At 41.5% G+C, this 19320-nt stretch overlaps 1 protein-coding gene across 2 annotated transcripts in view; it reads right to left on the bottom strand.

Annotated features, from left to right (window-relative positions):
- Positions 1-15067: 15067 nt before the first annotated feature.
- LOC112248611 (single-stranded DNA-binding protein 2) overlaps positions 15068-19320 on the bottom strand; it is an 89752-nt gene continuing 85499 nt past the window's right edge. For both annotated transcript variants that reach the window (XM_042320672.1, XM_042320673.1), the window contains 8 exons: positions 18982-19030; positions 18767-18802; positions 18349-18403; positions 17925-17995; positions 17760-17838; positions 17466-17494; positions 17172-17270; positions 15068-16840 (listed from right to left, as the gene is read on the bottom strand). In XM_042320672.1, the coding sequence (XP_042176606.1) occupies positions 16811-16840; positions 17172-17270; positions 17466-17494; positions 17760-17838; positions 17925-17995; positions 18349-18403; positions 18767-18802; positions 18982-19030 (448 nt within the window). In that variant the 3' untranslated portion in view covers positions 15068-16810. The remainder of the gene's footprint in view (positions 16841-17171; positions 17271-17465; positions 17495-17759; positions 17839-17924; positions 17996-18348; positions 18404-18766; positions 18803-18981; positions 19031-19320) is intronic.

Raw genomic sequence — 19320 nt, 5'->3', positions numbered from 1 at the left:
TACTTTCACCCAGCCAACTAACGTCAACTTCATAATTGGCCTAAATTTCAACAGCATAGAAGAAACAATACAGAAAAGGTTTGTAGGCCATTCTATGTCCTACACATGAGAAACATGAGCTGTCAAAGCTGCCAATTCTCATGCATTGGTCGTGATATACGCATTTGACCCTCTTCTCATGCTCTCACAGCACACCTCTTATATCTCATTGAAAATTACTGCTTTTATTTTTCTAATTTAGTCCATTAACTTTTCAACTGTGCACCAAATGGTTTTGAAAATCGGAGCATCTGCGCCTGCAATTTAACATAACTAGCGGAATCTCTATCATTGTCCTGTCTTCCCAAAGCACTGTGAAACGAGGCACATTGAAGCATATGACTGGTCAAGGTATGTATTGCATCAAAGTGATTGGATGCATGTTTTAAAGAAACGCTCCATCGAGATTAGAGTGGCGTTGAATGGAGATAAATCATGTTCCCGCTGAGTTTAAATAACTATAAAAAGAGCAGCACGGTAGTTCTGTTTTATTTACAATGTTGTACAGCATGGACGAAAGTCGATTTAATCCACACTTGAATTAGTCCCCTCGTTTGGTGATTGACATTTTGGCTGTGACAACGAAAAGGCAGCAGACAGACCTACAATAGGTTTTAGCAGGGAAGTTTGGTAGGGTGACGGACCTTATTTGTAACTATGAAACAGATTGTGAACCGAAAAGTGTACATTTGATTCTTGAGGGGGGTCAATGAATATACAAATAATTTGGTTAGCTGTAGGGACAGATTTATGTGATTTTATCTTCAATATATTTTATTATCCCATCCCAAGTGGCTCAGCGGTCTAAGGCATCGCGTTGCCAGTGTTGCCAACTCCTCAGTAAGGAAAGTAGCTATTGGCTGTCCTAAAAGTCACTAGAATTCGCTACATGACGTCATCGTCAAATTTGCATAAATTGGCAATGTGCATGTAATTGTGATGGACCCTGTAGGAGAGAGGAATATCGTCGTGGGAGAGACAAGGCAAAAGTGACCCAAAAGAGACGCTCTGGCGGAGTGACTTGTTTTTAACCTTATGGTCCACTTAGGAGCCTACAACAAGTCACAGTAAAACATGAACATTTTTAACCATAACATTTTTTACATTTTTTTTGTATACAATCTACATTAACAATCTAAATGGACCAAAAAGAGACAATAGAGAAACTGTCAATGGCTATGTGAGAAAATTATGGTAACTAGTCTGGCCCTAATTCAGGTTAATTGTTTTTTTAAAACGTAAGCCAGGGTGGGATCAGCATGAGTGAGTCATTTGCAGTCTAGACGCGGAGGGGTGGACGGGGGTGGGGCCCACGCACGGCAGCACCTGCTGCTCGTTGAGAAGAGTAAGAACGATACGTGTTTTCACGTCAGAGTCTCAAAGTCTCCAATAACACAAGAAAAAAAATGTGTCGCTAGAGGGGTCTGAATACTCGCTAAATATTGTGACACAGTCGCTAAGTTGGTGTCATTACAGCCTGGGGTTCATTGACCAGGAGTTCCAATGAGGTGGCACATAATTGTCCAGGTTAGGGGAGGTTTCGGCCTGGGGGGCTTGGCTTTACTTGGCTCCCCATGCTCTAGTGACTCCTTGTGGCAGGGCTGGTGCCTGCAGGCTGACCTTGATCATCAGTTGAACAGTGATTCATCCGACACATTGGTGCAGCTGCTTATGTTTTTTTTTTACGTCTTTTTACTGAAAAGCACATGATTTTTCTGACCGCCGTAAGACCAGTTGGTCATAATTGCTATATTATGTAGCCTACTGGTCATAGTTAAAACATCATAACCTGGTAACTTGACTACAGTTTATTACCTGCACTCTTAGAAAAAAGGGTTCCAAAAGGGTTCTACAGCTGTCCCCATAGAAGAACCCATTTTGGTTCCAGAGAGAATACTTTTTAGTTTCCATGTAGAACCCTCTGTGGAAAGGGTTCTACCTGGAACCAAACAGGGTTCTCCTATGGGCACAGCTGAATAACTACTTTAGATTTTAGATAGAAAAAAAGGTGCTAAGAGTGTACTGTAACAATTATTGCAGAGAATAAAGTTGGATATTGAAAATATTGTTAATTACATTTCTATTTGTTTCCATAATCAACAATTAAAGTTAATCTGCAACACAGTCTTACATTTAAAATAGATCAAGCAACGGCAAAAACCAAAATATTTTTTTCACACATCTGCATACAGTAATTGTTTCATAATTTGCCCACAGCAATTGCATGCATATAAATACTGGGAATATATAAAGACCCAATGTTTATGATAAATAAGAGTGGTGATATGGGGTAGATCCTCATCAAGGACCTCTGAGCACAGAAGGCGATCAGGAGTGTCGTGGCCCTCTTGAAGAGTCGTGTGATGGGTTTGATATGCAGTGAAGAGAATCAGCGCATTACAACTTTATCCATTTGAAAAGTACAAACTAGAAAAGGACATTCTTGAAGAAACTTCGTGGACTCAGCTGGATAAAAGTATTTCCAACTACTTCAATCATTTTGTGGCAGTTGTAGCTTAGATGTCTTTAAAAAATAGTACCTTGCTCATATACTTTACAGTTGAAGTCAGAAGTTTACATACACCTTAGCCAAATACATTTAAACTCAGTTTTTCACAATTTCTGACATTTAATCCTAGTAAAAATTCCCTGTCTTAGGTAAGTTAGGATCACCAATTTATTTTAAGAATGTGAAATGTCAGAATAATAGCAGAAAATTATTTATTTCAGCTTTTATTTCTTTCATCACATTCCCAGTGGGTCAGAAGTTTGCATACACTCAATTAGTATTTGGTAGCATTGCCTTTAAATTGTTTTATTTGGGTCAAACGTTTTGGGTAGCCTTCCACAAGCTTCCCACAATAAGTTGGGTGAATTTTGGCCCATTCCTCCTGACAGAGCTGGTGTAACTGAGTCGGATTTGTAGGCCTCCTTGCTCGCACACGCTTTTTCAGTTCTGCCCACTAATTTTCTATGGGATTGAGTCCAATACCTTGACTTTGTTGTCCTTAGACCATTTTGCCACAACTTTGGAAGTATGCTTGGGGTCATTGTCCATTTGGAAGACCCATTTGTGACCAAGCTTTAACTTCCTGGCGGATGTTTTGAGATGTTGCTTCAATATATCCACATACTTTTTCATCCTTATGATGCCATCTATTTTGTGAAGTGCACCAGTCCCTCCTGCAGCAAAGCACCCCCACAACATGATGCTGCCACCCCAGTGCTTCACGGATGGGATGGTGTTCTTCGGCTTGCAAGCTTACCCCTTTTTCCTACAAACATAACGATGTTCATTATGGCCAAACAGTTCTATTTTTGTTTCATCAGACCAGGACATTTCTCCAAAATGTATGATCTTTGTCCCCATGTGCAGTCGCAAACCGTAGTCTTGCTTTTTTATGGCGGTTTTGGAGCAGTGGCTTCTTCCTTGCTGAGCGGCCTTTCAGGTTATGTCGATATAGGATTAGTTTTACTGTGGATATAGGTACTTTTGTACCCTCACTTTAATAACGTTTACATATCTTGCATTACTCATATGTGTATATACTGTATTCTATATCTTAGTCTATGCCGCTCTGACATTGCTCGTCCATATATTTATATATTCTTCATTTCATTCCTTTACTTAGATGTGTGTGTATGTTGTGAAATTGTTAGATATTACTCCACTGTCGGAGCTAGAAACACAAGCATTTCGCTAAACCTGCAATAACAACCGCTAACTAAACACGTGTATGTGACCAATAAAATATTATTTGATTTGAGAAGGAGGCAAGGAGAGAGGACGTGAGGAATCAAGGAAATGCAATTGAGATTCTCCACTTTCCCCCATTCCCTCACCTCCCTCTCAAAGTACATTGGAGGAGAGGAGTGAAGGTTCCTCCCCTTAGGCTACAATGCACTTTCATGGGTTAAACAAGGACAGAGGAAGCAAGAATTTGCTAGCTAGTTTTTAGACCCAGACACACAATGCTTGAAGTGTTTACTGATTATAATGATTTCATAATTGGTTATTATTGTCAGTGATTTTGTTGACAGAACCCATTGTAATTATATCAACTATTAAAACAGAAAAATGCTATCTTTTTCATTTTTCAGGAATGTTTAGCATGGCTGTAAATGATAAAGAAGTTGACCTGTCAACTAGTCATGACAAAGAAACATGTGGTATCCATGTTTCTTGTGACATGTAGATGTTTTGATGTTGCTAGGTGGAGTTACGGTCTTATTGCACCTACAGTGCCTTGCAAAAGTATTCATGCCGCTTGGCGTTTTTCCTATTCTGTTGCATTACAACCTGTAATTTAAATAATTTTTATTTGGATTTCATGTAATGGACATACACAAAATAGTCCAAATTGGTGAAGTGAAATGCTAATTATTTGTTTCAAATAATTAATAAAAATAAGTAAATGGAAAAGTGGTGCGTGCATATGTATTCACCCCCTTTGCTATGAAGCCCCTAAATAAGATCTGGTGCAACCAATTACCTTCAGAAGTCACATAATTAGTTAAATAAAGTCCACCTGTGTGCAACCTAAGTGTCACAAGGTCTGTCACATGATCTCAGTATAGCTCCACCTGTTCTGAAAGGCCCCAGAGTCTGCAACACCAGTAAGGGGCACCACAAAGACCAAGGAGCTCTCCAAACAGGTCAGGGACAAAGTTGTGGAGAAGTACAGATCAGGTTTGGGTTATAAAAAAATATCAGAAACTGAACATCCCACGGAGCACCATTAAATCCATTATTAAAACATGGAAAAAATATGGCACCACAACAAACCTACCAAGAGCGTGCCGCCCACCAAAACTCACGGACCAGGCAAGGAGGGCATTAATCAGAGGCAACAAAGAGACCAAAGATAACCCTGGAGCTGCAAAGCTCCACAGTGGAGATTGGAGTATCTGTCCATAGGGCAACCTTAAGCCGTACACCTCACCGAGCTGGGCTTTACAGAAGAGTGGCCAGAAAATGCCATTACTTAAATAAAAACAATGTTTGCCAAAAGGCATGTGGGAGACTCCCCAAACATATGGAAGAAGGTACTCTGGTCAGATGAGACTAAAATCTTATTTTCTGGCCATCAAGGAAAACACTATGCCTGACACACACCCAAAACCTCCCATCACTCTGAGAATACCATCGGCAGGGACTGGCAAACTGGTTAGTATTGAAGGAATGATGGATGGCGCTAAATACAGGGAAATTCTTGAGGGAAACCTGTTTGTCGTCCAGAGATTTGAGACGGGGATGGAAGTTCACCTTCCAAGCAGGATAATGACCCTAAGCATACTGCTAAAGCAGCACTTGAGTGGTATAAGGTGAAATATTTAAATGTCTTGGTATGGCCTAATCAAAGCCCAGACCTCAATCCAATTGCGAATCTGTGGTATGACTTAAAGATTGCTGTACACCAGCGGAACCCATCCAACTTGAAGGAGCTGGAGCAGTTTTGCCTTGAAGAATGGGCAAAAATCCCAGTGGCTAGATGTGCCAAGTTTATATTGACATACCCCAAGAGACTTGCAGCTATATTTTCTGCAAAAGGTGGCTCTACAAAGTATTGACTTTGGGGGTGAATAGTTATGCACTCTCAAGTTCTGTTTTCTTGTTTGTTTCACAATAAAACATATTTTGCATCTTCAAAGTGGTAGGCATGTTGTGTAAATCAAATGATACAAATCCTCCAAAAATCTATTTTAAGGCAACAAGAGGAAAAATGCCAAGGGGGTGAATACTTTCACAAGCCACTGTACCTATACTTTTATTCCTGTAACTACACATGTGAAGCTGCAAGAAACAATCAAACCATTTTGAACTTTTGACCTTGATGTTACACATTGGCCCCTTTATTTATAGAAAGACTCACATACAATAATTGCACATTGACCCACTTACAGTATGTGGCTAAATTTGTGGGCTGAAAATATAGCTGCTTATTTTGGTTTTCAGTCGTTAAATTATTTAGAATTGCTTTCAGACTTTGTCCCAGATACCTAGAACAGTTTGTCTTTATGTGTTCTCCCACATGTAAAGTAAAAAGTGGACTGTCAGAGGTGGGTGCTGGAAACACTTCCAGAGGTGGTTGCCAAAACTTTTCCAGAGAAGTTTGTCTGCAGATTTGACACATTTCCCGTAGTCCTAGTCCTAGAGGAGTTGGAACTTGATATTTTATCTATTGTATTGTGGTACATGTTTGCTTCCATCTAGTGTACTTTTTATATTTTATATATGGCTCCCCTGTTCTCACTAATTTTTGCCAATTCTTATTCAAGGCTACAAATGTTGTGTATCTCTATACTTCTAACCTTAAAATTCATTTTAATATAATATATATATATATATTTCACAATTTATTTATTTTTATATTACTTATTGTTGTTTACTATGTACTGTCCACCAATGAACATTCTGTAACAACTCCCTCTTCAATCAGGGTTGATTGGATCATGATTTGTTCAAAAGAATGCATGTTGTGTCATAGTATCATTGTACTCCCTGACTAAGGCCATGCTGCTGAAACATGTCAGAGTTTCATGTCAGACATGAAACATGTCATAACAATAAAGACATTTTAATTAAATGAAGTGTGTGCCCTAACATAAGTGAGTGCCTTGGTCCTTCATTAAATGAAGTGTGTGCCCTAACATAAGTGAGTGCCTTGGTCCTTCATTAAATGAAGTGAGTGCCCTAACATAAGTGAGTGCCTTGGTCCTTCATTAAATGAAGTGAGTGCCCTAACATAAAAAGTGCCTTTGTCCTTCATTAAATGAAGTGTGTGCCCTAACATAAGTGAGTGCCTTGGTCCTTCATTAAATGAAGTGAGTGCCCTAACATAAAAAGTGCCTTGGTCCTTCATTAAATGAAGTGTGTGCCCTAACATAAGTGAGTGCCTTGGTCCTTCATTAAATGAAGTGAGTGCCCTAACATAAAAAGTGCCTTGGTCCTCTTTTTTGGGAGTAATTTAAAACCCCTTTACCAAAGAGCACTTTCAACCTACAACGTTCTACTGTATCACAGCAGTGCTCCCCTTCTTTTTTTCTACCAGTTGATCTGTCCAAGCTTTAACGGTAAACTTTAAATTCATTTTGTGAGAATGATAGAGCACCCTCCAAATGTCCATTTGCCTATTCAACTAAGTACATTGGAATATATTCAATTGGAACTTTTACATCTGTGTGCCCTGAAACAATATGTATCTTTGCTGATCACTCACTGTGCACTGTAATGTAATCTGGCTGCACATCAAGTAAGCATTGACCGACTCCACGTTTTGGTCCTGTCCAGACCGACTTCTTTTTTTAGGGGTCTGTTTTTTGGGGGGGCTAGGGCTAGGGCTAGGGTTGTGGCAGTCATGAAAATTTGTCTCAAGGTAATTGACCACTAATTAACATAAACATGTTTAGCATCTCCAGGCTCCACTCATACAAGCAGCATACAAGCCTCTGATGCATGCCATTAGAACATCTACATTTAAAAAAGTATAATAAATACATCATTTATTTTTGGTAGGTCTAAAGAAACAACATGATATTGTTGGGTTCTGAGAATATGAAAATATACTTATTCATGTCACTGATGGAGTGCTAAGGTTTAGAGGGTCTATACCAGAGGTTAAGGGTTATGGGAGGAAGGTACAGTGCCTTGCGAAAGTATTCGGCCCCCTTGAACTTTGCAACCTTTTGCCACATTTCAGGCTTCAAACATAAAGATATAAAACTGTATTTTTTTGTGAAGAATCAACAGCAAGTGGGACACAATCATGAAGTGGAACGACATTTATTGGATATTTCAAACTTTTTTAACAAATCAAAAACTGAAAAATTGGGCGTGCAAAATTATTCAGCCCCCTTAAGTTAATACTTTGTAGCGCCACCTTTTGCTGCGATTACAGCTGTAAGTCGCTTGGGGTATGTCTCTATCAGTTTTGCACATCGAGAGACTGAATTTTTTTCCCATTCCTCCTTGCAAAACAGCTCGAGCTCGGTGAGGTTGGATGGAGAGCATTTGTGAACAGCAGTTTTCAGTTCTTTCCACAGATTCTCGATTGGATTCAGGTCTGGACTTTGACTTGGCCATTCTAACACCTGGATATGTTTATTTTTGAACCATTCCATTGTAGATTTTGCTTTATGTTTTGGATCATTGTCTTGTTGGAAGACAAATCTCCGTCCCAGTCTCAGGTCTTTTGCAGACTCCATCAGGTTTTCTTCCAGAATGGTCCTGTATTTGGCTCCATCCATCTTCCCATCAATTGTAACCATCTTCCCTGTCCCTGCTGAAGAAAAGCAGGCCCAAACCATGATGCTGCCACCACCATGTTTGACAGTGGGGATGATGTGTTCAGGGTGATGAGCTGTGTTGCTTTTACGCCAAACATAACATTTTGCATTGTTGCCAAAAAGTTCAATTTTGGTTTCATCTGACCAGAGCACCTTCTTCCACATGTTTGGTGTCTCTCCCAGGTGGCTTGTGGCAAACTTTAAACTACACTTTTTATGGATATCTTTAAGAAATGGCTTTCTTCTTGCCACTCTTCCATAAAGGCCAGATTTGTGCAATATACTACTGATTGTTGTCCTATGGACAGAGTCTCCCACCTCAGCTGTAGATCTCTGCAGTTCATCCAGAGTGATCATGGGCCTCTTGGCTGCATCTCTGATCAGTCTTCTCCTTGTATGAGCTGAAAGTTTAGAGGGACGGCCAGGTCTTGGTAGATTTGCAGTGATCTGATACTCCTTCCATTTCAATATTATCGCTTGCACAGTGCTCCTTGGGATGTTTAAAGCTTGGGAAATCTTTTTGTATCCAAATCCGGCTTTAAACTTCTTCACAGCAGTATCTCGGACCTGCCTGGTGTGTTCCTTGTTCTTCATGATGCTCTCTGCGCTTTTAACGGACCTCTGAGACTATCACAGTGCAGGTGCATTTATACGGAGACTTGATTACACACAGGTGGATTGTATTTATCATCATTAGTCATTTAGGTCAACATTGGATCATTCAGAGATCCTCACTGAACTTCTGGAGAGAGTTTGCTGCACTGAAAGTAAAGGGGCTACAGTTTTATATCTTTATGTTTGAAGCCTGAAATGTGGCAAAAGGTCGCAAAGTTCAAGGGGGCCGAATACTTTCGCAAGGCACTGTATATAGTGGGTGCAACTAAGCTTGGAATGTGACTGCAGGGAAGCGGTTACATGTGGCAGGCATTGATAAGGGCAGAGAGCCATGAATTAGTAATGGAGTGGGGTTGAGGTCAGGTCACCTTAAGGGAGAAATAGAAGTTTATGGCCGTATCACTAATGTCCTTCCTAGCAGTAAAGAACAATGTTTGTACAGATGGGTAGGAGGAGACTCAGCCTAGGAGAAAGGGTTAAATATCAGTGCTTGTGTGAAATGTTTTTTTTTGTCTGAATTACAGCTGTATCGACCCTTTTGGAAGAATTAAACTTGGTTAAGCTTCTCTGGTGTCTGAGTTATTTACTCTGAAAATAAGAACCTAACAATATGATGTACAAACATTGTTCTTTTTTCAGAAGAACAAAACATGAGTTGGCCTACTGTATGTTATCTGGCTATAAGCCATGCTGTAGGCTTGTTCACATTTGGCAGACAAGATATTCATATAAGTGCAGTGACATTATTTTATATTATATGATTTTATAGTAAGAATAATATAATTGAACTTAGCTGAATAAAATAGAATGGATATTTTTCCCATTCCGGAGCGAGTGTGCGCATATGAAGTGGCTATGTTGAGTGTAAATGTGATCATTTGAATCAGGTCCTATGTGCCAGATTTTTTATTTGGCAAATTTAGTTGTGAATGACACAAACCTTAGAATGCCTTAGAAAAAAAAAGATGATATGGGCTGCATGATGTGTTTTAATGGCTATTTAAGCAATACGGCACGATGGGGTGTGGTATATGGCCAATATACCACGGCTAAGGGTTGTTCTTATGCATGACCCTAAGCGGAGTGCCTGGATACAGCCCTTAGCCTGAGTCTGTTATTTATGATAATAACAAAAATGCCCTATTTCTTGGCTATTCAAAATCTAAGTCACAGAAATGTTTAACTGCTGCTCAGAGTCAGCTGGCTGGCTTCACTCTGTCAAAGTACTGGACAGCAGTATTACAGACAGGAAAAAGAGACATTTAGAAATGTAGGAGTAAAATAATGGCATGTTATAGGAAATTTGTCGCAACTACCTTATTGGAGGAGCAATTTTCTCAACAGCTCTTTTTTTTCTCCAACTCTATCGATCACCATGTCAGTATCCAGGGCCATTAGGATGCCCTTCTCAGTGGCCATCAGCATGAAGGCCTCTAGGTGTTCTTGTGAGAGATTGCTCCTGAGTCTGCTCTTGATATACTTTAAGGTAAAGAAACTTCGCTCACAAGCTACCTGGGTAACTGAGAAAGTGAGTAGGAACTTGTATCCAAGGCCGAGAATATGGTATGCATCAGTCAGCACGTTGTACCGTCTCAGCATCTGGTAACAACACAGTGGACATTCTTTGCAGGATGAGCAGCATTTATTCTTCATTTCCATCAGGGACATCCTCCACTGTCCTGGTCATGTAGTCCTCCAATCCTGAACTTTTCAGTCTTTTCCACTGTACAGCGAGGCTCCTCAGCTCACACTGCAAATTGTCAACAGTTGCTCGGCTATCAAATCGAAGCAAACATTTGCTGAAGCTCTTGAAGAGCCGTCTCTGAAAGACCATTGGATGTTATTTGGGAGAAGTTTCTAGGTTCCAAAAGGGCTAGGTCAGCATATAGAGTGCCATGAGACAGAAATCGCCTGTGGATACTATCTGTGACTGTATCCATAATTTGGATTGTGGACTTTATAGGCACTCTCTGCCTCTGTCAAAGCTTCATCTTGAGCCATCTCTCCAGACATGATTTTCTTCTTTCTTGCCCTTTTCTGTGGCAGAGTTGCTTCCACCTCCTTCAACTCTGTGTCTGTCCTCATCCTGTTCTTTTATCTTCTTATTTGCAAACTGAACAAATGTATCTGTAGCTGCTTTAATGATGTCAGTCTCTTCACATGCCTTTTCAGGGTTTCCTGTGTAGCCACAACCATTCGATGGGCAGACAGGATGTCCCTCCCACTTGTCTGCAGGTATTTGGACAGTGGTGACGTGTTCTGAAATATCCAAAGAAATATTTGAGCTGTCAGTATCGTCTCATACGGAGAAGAGCCTCAGTAGATTGTCTTGCCTTCACCCGAACAGTTGTCTTCATGTAGGCCTGTCCTTGTATGGCTGATAGTGTGAGGAGTACTTCAACATAGAGACCCTGGACTGGTTTTCCAAAGGATCCAAAGACCTTCAAAGCACTATCCTTAGCCCACCAGCGTGTTTCTCTGATTGAAGATATGCGTCTCTGTCGCCTGTCCTGGCTCTTCTTCTCCCACAAATCCATCCTTTGGTAGGATTCACAGAGTAACACAGCAATGTCGCTAAGGAGATCAAACAGTGACCCACTTGCTAAGATTTCAGTTCAATTTCAGTTGTCAGACAAAACCAGATTAAGTATATGTGCTTAGCACCATACATGCACTTGATTGTGGGACTTTGAGGATAACAGAGTAGAGAAGCCCTTATTCTTGCCCTGCATATTGGATGCTCCATCTGTACCATTGCCAATGCACTTGCTCATGTCTAACTTTAGTTTATCTACGACATCTGTCAACAACTGGACAACGTACTGTCCAGTGGATGCCTCATACTTCACAACAGCCACAAGCCTCTCTTGTACGACGTCTGTCACATGTCTCACAATGACAGAACACTGGTCTTGAGAAGTTATGTCCTGAGTTGTGTCGATCTGGACAGAGAACATTCCAGCTCGCTCAATTTCACTTGACACGGTCTCTTGGATAATGCTCTGAATTGTGTGAATGATGGTGTTGAACGTCTTCTTTTTTTTTAGAGGAGTGTGATTAGAGAACCTCTGCCTCTTGCCCCAGACTGATGTAGGTTCTTGATTTTCTCAATGCATTCGGTGAGATGTTCTTTCAAGCAGACGTCATACTTTCCAAGGCGGTATTATAATCTCCAAGAAATGACTGTGATCGATACTGGTGTCCTCTAATGTATACGCAGCCTCAGACTGCATCCCCCTGTAACTGAGCCCCCATCTTGCCAATGACTTTCACTCTGTCTATGACACGTCCAAGCACCTGCCTTCTCCTGCATACCTGCTCTGTGTGGGCAGACACCTGTCTTCTCCTGCATACCTGCTCTGTGTGGGCAGACACCTGTCTTCTCCTGCATACCTGCTCTGTGTGGGCAGACACCTGTCTTCTCCTGCATACCTGCTCTGTGTGGGCAGACACCTGTCTTCTCCTGCATACCTGCTCTCTGTGGGCAGACACCTGACTGCCACTGAGCAGACTTTGAATGTCTGCTTTGGAGGACCTTAAGTATGCCTCAGCACTACTTCTGTGCATGTTGCCCTTCTCGTGCTCTTCTACCCTTTGGTGAGCATGTTTCCAATCTGTCATTCCACTCATAAAAATACTGCTGTCAGCAGGCTTCGCAAATGCCATACAAATTGAACAGTATAACGCATGGCTTTCTTCATTGTATGACCGCAGATTTCCGATTGGTGCCGTCTTTAAAACAGAAAACCCTCTACCACAGAGTTTTTTTGATTTCTGCCAAAGTATGTTTTTAGGTCATCTGACTGGGGTCTCTAGAAATAATCAAAAGTTGGTCTGGCATCCTGGCATTCCCTTTGATAAAATAATTTATATATGTTTAATGATTAAATAATTCCACCCTGAAACCATATAATTGTCTGAAATTTATTAGAATCATAAAACTATAATCTGATGTGTGTAGTTTTAGTCAGAATTAGAACAAGGACCTTTTGTTCCTTTTTAGTATGTAAGCAGGGTGCGAGTGTGAAACAAATGATAAGAGGAGCTGTCGACAGACGAGCTGTACCACTGTGTTCCTTGCAGGACATTCTGTCGCCACACGTGGAGAGGAGAAACTGTTAGGCTTGCAGAAAATTATGAAACATGTTGCAGATTAAACAATGTATCTGTGTAGTGGAAAAAAACACTGACTGTCTGAGCATGGCGTAGCTTAAGATTTCAACTTGTTTGAGTGTGTTATAAAGACTGTTTGTATTCTTGACTTCGGAACGTTCCTGTGAATAAACATTTTTGACTATAGTAAGATGGGACTCTTGTCTATCATTCAACCAGAATCTTACAAACTCTGGGTTGATTAGTAGATTAATTGAAGTTAAAATTCGCATAACACTCTTCCATTGACACTGGACTGGGCCTGTCATCTACCCCAAAGGTCCTCTCTTCCACTGAAGCTGGACTGGTCCTGTCATCAACCTCCATGCTCTCTTCCACTGAAGCTGGACTGGGCCTGTCATCTACCCCAAAGGTCCTCTCTTCCACTGAAGCTGGACTGGTCCTGTCATCAACCTCCATGCTCTCTTCCACTGAAGCTGGACTGGGCCTGTCATCTACCCCAAAGGTCCTCTCTTCCACTGAAGCTGGACTGGTCCTGTCATCAACCTCCACGCTCTCTTCCACTGAAACTGGGCTGGGCCTGTCATCAACCCCAAAGGTCCTCTCTTCCACTGAAGCTGGACTGGTCCTGTCATCAACCTCCATGCTCTCTTCCACTGAAGCTGGACTGGTCCTGTCATCAACCTCCATGCTCTCTTCCACTGAAACTGGGCTGGGCCTGTCGTCAACCCCAAAGGTCCTCTCTTCCACTGAAGCTGGAATTGGCCTGTCATCAACCTCCATACTCTCTTCCACTGAAACTGGACTGGGCGTGTCATCAACCTCAATGATCTCTTCCACTGAAACTGGTCTGGGCCTGTCATCAACCTCCATGCTCTCTTCCACTGAAACTGGGCTGGGCCTGTCGTCAACCCCAAAGGTCCTCTCTTCCACTGAAGCTGGAATTGGCCTGTCATCAACCTCCATACTCTCTTCCACTGAAACTGGACTGGGCGTGTCATCAACCTCAATGATCTCTTCCACTGAAACTGGACTGGGCCTGTCATCAACCTCCATGCTCTCTTCCACTGAAACTGGGCTGGGCCTGTCGTCAACCCCAAAGGTCCTCTCTTCCACTGAAGCTGGAATTGGCCTGTCATCAACCTCCATACTCTCTTCCACTGAAACTGGACTGGGCGTGTCATCAACCTCAATGATCTCTTCCACTGAAACTGGACTGGGCATGTCATCAACCTCAATGATCTCTTCCACTGAAACTGGACTGGGCGTGTCATCAACCCCAAAGGTCCTCTCTTCCTCCGTCTACTCTTTTACCTGCGAACCGGGTTGTGGCATCTTCCTCTTGCCAGTCTAGCACTTCGATGTTAGTGTCGGTGGCAATGATACTAGTACTACTACTACTACCGAATAAGTCGGTTACTTTTTTGCATTTGAGTGAAGACTTTTGGGTTCATAAATTTTGGGTTGCATAAATTTTGTTTTCAATAGACCATAGGGCCCGGGGGAAAGGAGCCGGTTGGCCCGTGTCGCTCAACCTTCAGCCAACTTTTTTATTAGTAGTAAAACATGTTTAAGGCAGGCGGCCCCGAGGTCCCATGCTGTGTTACAGCCGGCTGTGACCGGGAGACCCATGAGGCAGCGCACAATTGGTCCGGGTTAGGGGAGGGTTTAGCCGGCCGGGATTTCCTTGTCCCATCGTGCTCTAGAAACTCCTTGTGGTGGGCCGGGTGCATGCAAGCTGTATTCAGTTGGACCATGTTTCCTCCGACACATTGGTGCGGCTAGCTTCCGGGTTAAGCGATCAGTGTGTCAAGAAGCAGTGCGACTTGGCAGGGTCGTGTTACGGAGGATGCATGGCTCTCGACCTTTGCCTCTCCCGAGTCCGTATGGGAGTTGCAGCGATGAGACAAGACTGTAACTACCAATTGGGGAGAAAGAGGTAAAAGGTTAAATAATTGGGCTGCCTGTGTAAACACATGCATGCACATTAGACATACACAAGGAGTCAACATTATTAATGAGGGAAGAGAAGCTTTATACCAGCATATTCAAAACCCATGTAGTACTTCTCAGTGTATTTACAAAACATAAAGGAGGTAAAAATAAAAGAATAATAGAAAAAGGAAGAAAATGAACACATCACAAATGGAAACAAACAACCAACATTTGGAATCCAAAAATGTGTAAATTGTCAAATTTAAAAAGAAAAAAATATGCATCTTTCATTATTCATACTTGTGACTTTAAACTAACATTAAAACAAACGGCTCTGTATTGGTGTCCCCTAGTTCATCTTTCCCCTCTCTCTTTCGTTCTCTCTTTCTGTCCATCCCTCCATGTGTTAGATACATAAAGAAGAGGAGTTAGATTTATGAGTTTTAGATCTACGGGAGGGAATAGTAAAATCCTGGACTAAATAATAACGTCATGGACTAAATATTATCATAATAAAACTAACATGGGCTGAGGAGTAGGTTTAAAATAATACAAAACACAGCTATTTTACCTCTACACATACTCTCCAAAATACATTAAGATCACAGTTTTTCCGGATGACAATAATAAATTAATTAAGAGAATGATTTAAATGCATGTTTTTAATAATACCTTCACACAAAAATCCCTACAACCATTGTCACCAATTGCTGCACTTTTAGTTTTCCTTTCTCGTTCAATCTACAGTCTTGCATTCTTTGAAAAATCATAACACATTGCATCCTTTTGACAAGGCAGAAAATAGTTCTCTTTCAGACAACCAACTGCTTGCATTTTCTCTGTTCTCTCCATCTCAGATGTGTCATCGTTAGATTGGCAAATCTCTTTGTTTTTAGGTGTTGATGCTCGTAGTCAAGACATAGATATAAGGATGAACATTGCTCCCAGTAAATGATAAGATGTGGCCTTACAGTACTCTCTAGCCAGTACACTTACACAGTGTACAGCTCAACAAACAGGTGTATATTCTCAAACCAGTCACCATGCCAAACAAAATCAACCAACCAATAAAAAACAACATTGAAAACATGGCCCATACTGTACTGAATGATCTCTCTCAACATAGCACATCAGATTCAAGTGTATGAAGGTGAAAAAAACAAAAAACATTGGTGAATGTTCACTGTGGGACAAAGATCTCAAATCACTGAAGCTGTCGCCCCTCTCCAATCAAAGACTGTGGTTGCCATAATCTTCATCCAATGAGAGACGGAGGATACCATTAAATAGGCTTTATTCCAGGTTGTTGTATATCCAATGAGACTGAAGTTGTCATCTCAATTCATCCAATCATAGACTGTGGTTGCCATCATGCCCATCAAATCTAAAGACTCATAACGAATGCAGGTGGGGAGCCAGAAAGCTACCTGCTCAGATTTCTTTACACTTGAGGGTTTTCAGTGTCTTTTCCACAAGATGGTGGAGCATGGTACATCTTTCTGTGTTAGCATGACTGAGAGTATGCACAGTGACATACATTTATAAATATACAGAGATTTTTATTTCCTGGTTTGTTAGAATGGAGGTTCCTTTCATACAGTCTCTGATGGTAGGTGATGAACGAAGCAGAAGGTCACAAGTGTAAAAGTGAGAGGAAACAGAAGAAGAGAACAAACACAGATAGAGGCCAGGGGGAGAACGAGGCCTGGGTCCACTGTCCTGGTAGAGAGGGCACAGAGAGGAAGAGCCACTGGGCATAGATGACATCACGTCCTGTCTCTTCCACCAATCCACACCACTAACTGACCAGCTGGCGGAGCCTTCACACACTCATCGTCATGTTTGGAGAATACTACAGAGAGAGGGATGGACAAAGGGGGTTATGTAAATATTATCAATACTCTTATGAAGCCAAACATCACTTTTTATGGGATGAACAAATAGGGAACACACACTGAAAGTCCCCTGCACACACCTGAGGTGGTTGGTGAAACATTGTGTTGGTAATGGAGCCTTTCAGTGTCCAGGCCCTTTAATATTTATAATCAACACCATGTAAAACATGTATAGTTGGTAGGCTAATGTTCATTTTGAAAGTTGGTGAAGATAATCTTCAGTTCTACTGCTACAATGTGTGTCTCTGGCCCTTTGAATAACTTCTGTGGGTGCGAGTATGGACTCACACTCTCGTTCTGAAATGGGTTGAGGAAGTTGCCCCCCATCTCGCCATCATCTCTGGGGGTCCCCGGCTGGTTACTCATACTCAGGTTACCAGGAGAGTTCTGATCAGAACCAATCACACAACATAGAAATATAATATATTATCTATCTGTATACCATACATACGCAATAGGGTAGATTAACCATTAACGGTAGTACCAATATTTCAACCACATACAAATCACTACAAAAGTCTGTCTGATAATTGATTGATGCAAATTACTAATGGTATGGGTTGGGTCGGAGTCTTCTCCTACCTTAGGGAGGCTATCCATGTCACCAGACCCTGGGTAGTTGGGAGAGAGAAGGGCATTACTACTATACAGTCTCAGTAAACACATCAATTTACCCTTCAAAAGACTAGTGTAGTGAGTTAAGAACAAGCTCAAAGCATGTGTGTGTGTGTGTGTGTCTGTTTAAGGGTTCTATTCAGCTTCATAGCGTGATTGAAATTCAAAAGGCAATGTTCCTGCTTTAGCACAGACTGCATTCATGGTAAACGCTCCATAAATGCTTCAGCTTTACCAATTGAATAGGGCCCTAAGTGTTACCTAGCGATCCATTCATGTGATGTGGCTCCATTCCTGCCATCCCTCCCATTGGACCGTCTGCACCGGCACCCATTGGAAACTAAGGCCAAAACACAAGCAAACAGCATTAAACAGTTAAATCACACGCTCACACACACACACATAATGATGGTTAAGTTATCTTACATTTGGTCTGTTTCCACCAGGGGGGACTGTGTTGATCATGGTGTATATGTTGTCACCGGAGTTAGTCGAGTCTGACAGGAAACATAGTATACACAACTCATACATACAGTATACATATGTACACACACACACACACACACACACATGTATACATACAGTACACACACACACACACACACACACACACACATCCCCTCAGGTTAAGTACCCACTAGAAACTTGAACATACTATAAGCCAAATAGGAAACTGACTTGAGGTAAAGTCACACTTTAGGTCAGATATATATAGTTAAGTTGTTTCACAGACCAAATCGCTAAAGTCAGTTTGTAACATTGTGAATGCATCCCTGTCCCTGTCTAACCCCACACATACATCCATTAGCCCCACTCAGGTCAAGGCCCCCCAAACACACGCACACACAACCTGCTGGGCTGGGCATTATTGGAGTACCAGGTGGCCCCCCTCCTCCCGGCGGACCCTAAAATGAGAGTTGATAATTGGGAGATGAATGCCTCATAGCAACTACACACCAACAATGCAATGCTCCTAATATCTATAAAGACAATACACTATATAGTGCCTTGTATCTAACAGGCAAATACAGACAGCCAACTTCCAGTCACATAGTTTCAAGTATCACGTTTTAATGTCACATGCTCAAGTACAGTGAAATGCTTTTCTTGCAGCTCTAATCCCAACAATGCAGTTATCAATAACAATGTAATGCCAAAAATAACAGGGTAGAACAAAACACAAGATATAAAAACAACAAGAACACAATAATGTAAATAAGAATACTATATACAGGGTCATACTATAGAGGGTCATACTATATACATACCACATAACTTCCTGGAGACGCAGAGGAGTAGGGGATCTACAGACAGACAATGAGAGAGAGAGTGAGAAAATAGCATTTCTCTTTATTCAAATCCTCTCTTCAGGAAATGTATGTTTTTTTTTTTTATTTAAATATTTGCTGTTTTATTGTTATTGTGGTATATTTAGGTATCTGTCTTGGTGGTTGTGTTAAAGTTTGTTTTTCTGGTTACTCACTGAGTTGGTGTTTTGAGGATTTGGCCACGGTCTACCCCCACCAGGTCCCCTAAAATACACACACACACACACACACACACACACACACACACACACACACTTTAGTTCACTCTGTTCTTACACAGTCCTGGGTTGTTCTATTTCCCGTCAACAGTATTGGCAAGAACACATCATTTAGAGGCCAGAGAAAGGAAGAGAGGACAGCACATCCAATCATAATCAGCTCTGAGGGTAGTGATCGTATCTAGTGAGGGATTGAGGAAATATTGTTTTTATAGAACTCTTGCGTAACCCCATCCTTTGGGGGGAAGAGTTAAAGGACGGTGTGGATTGTATGTT

Source organism: Oncorhynchus tshawytscha, linkage group LG04 (genome assembly GCF_018296145.1).
Source record: "Oncorhynchus tshawytscha isolate Ot180627B linkage group LG04, Otsh_v2.0, whole genome shotgun sequence".
Classification (NCBI taxonomy): Eukaryota; Metazoa; Chordata; class Actinopteri; order Salmoniformes; family Salmonidae; genus Oncorhynchus; species Oncorhynchus tshawytscha.
This window is presented reverse-complemented; position numbering and strand designations above follow the sequence as displayed.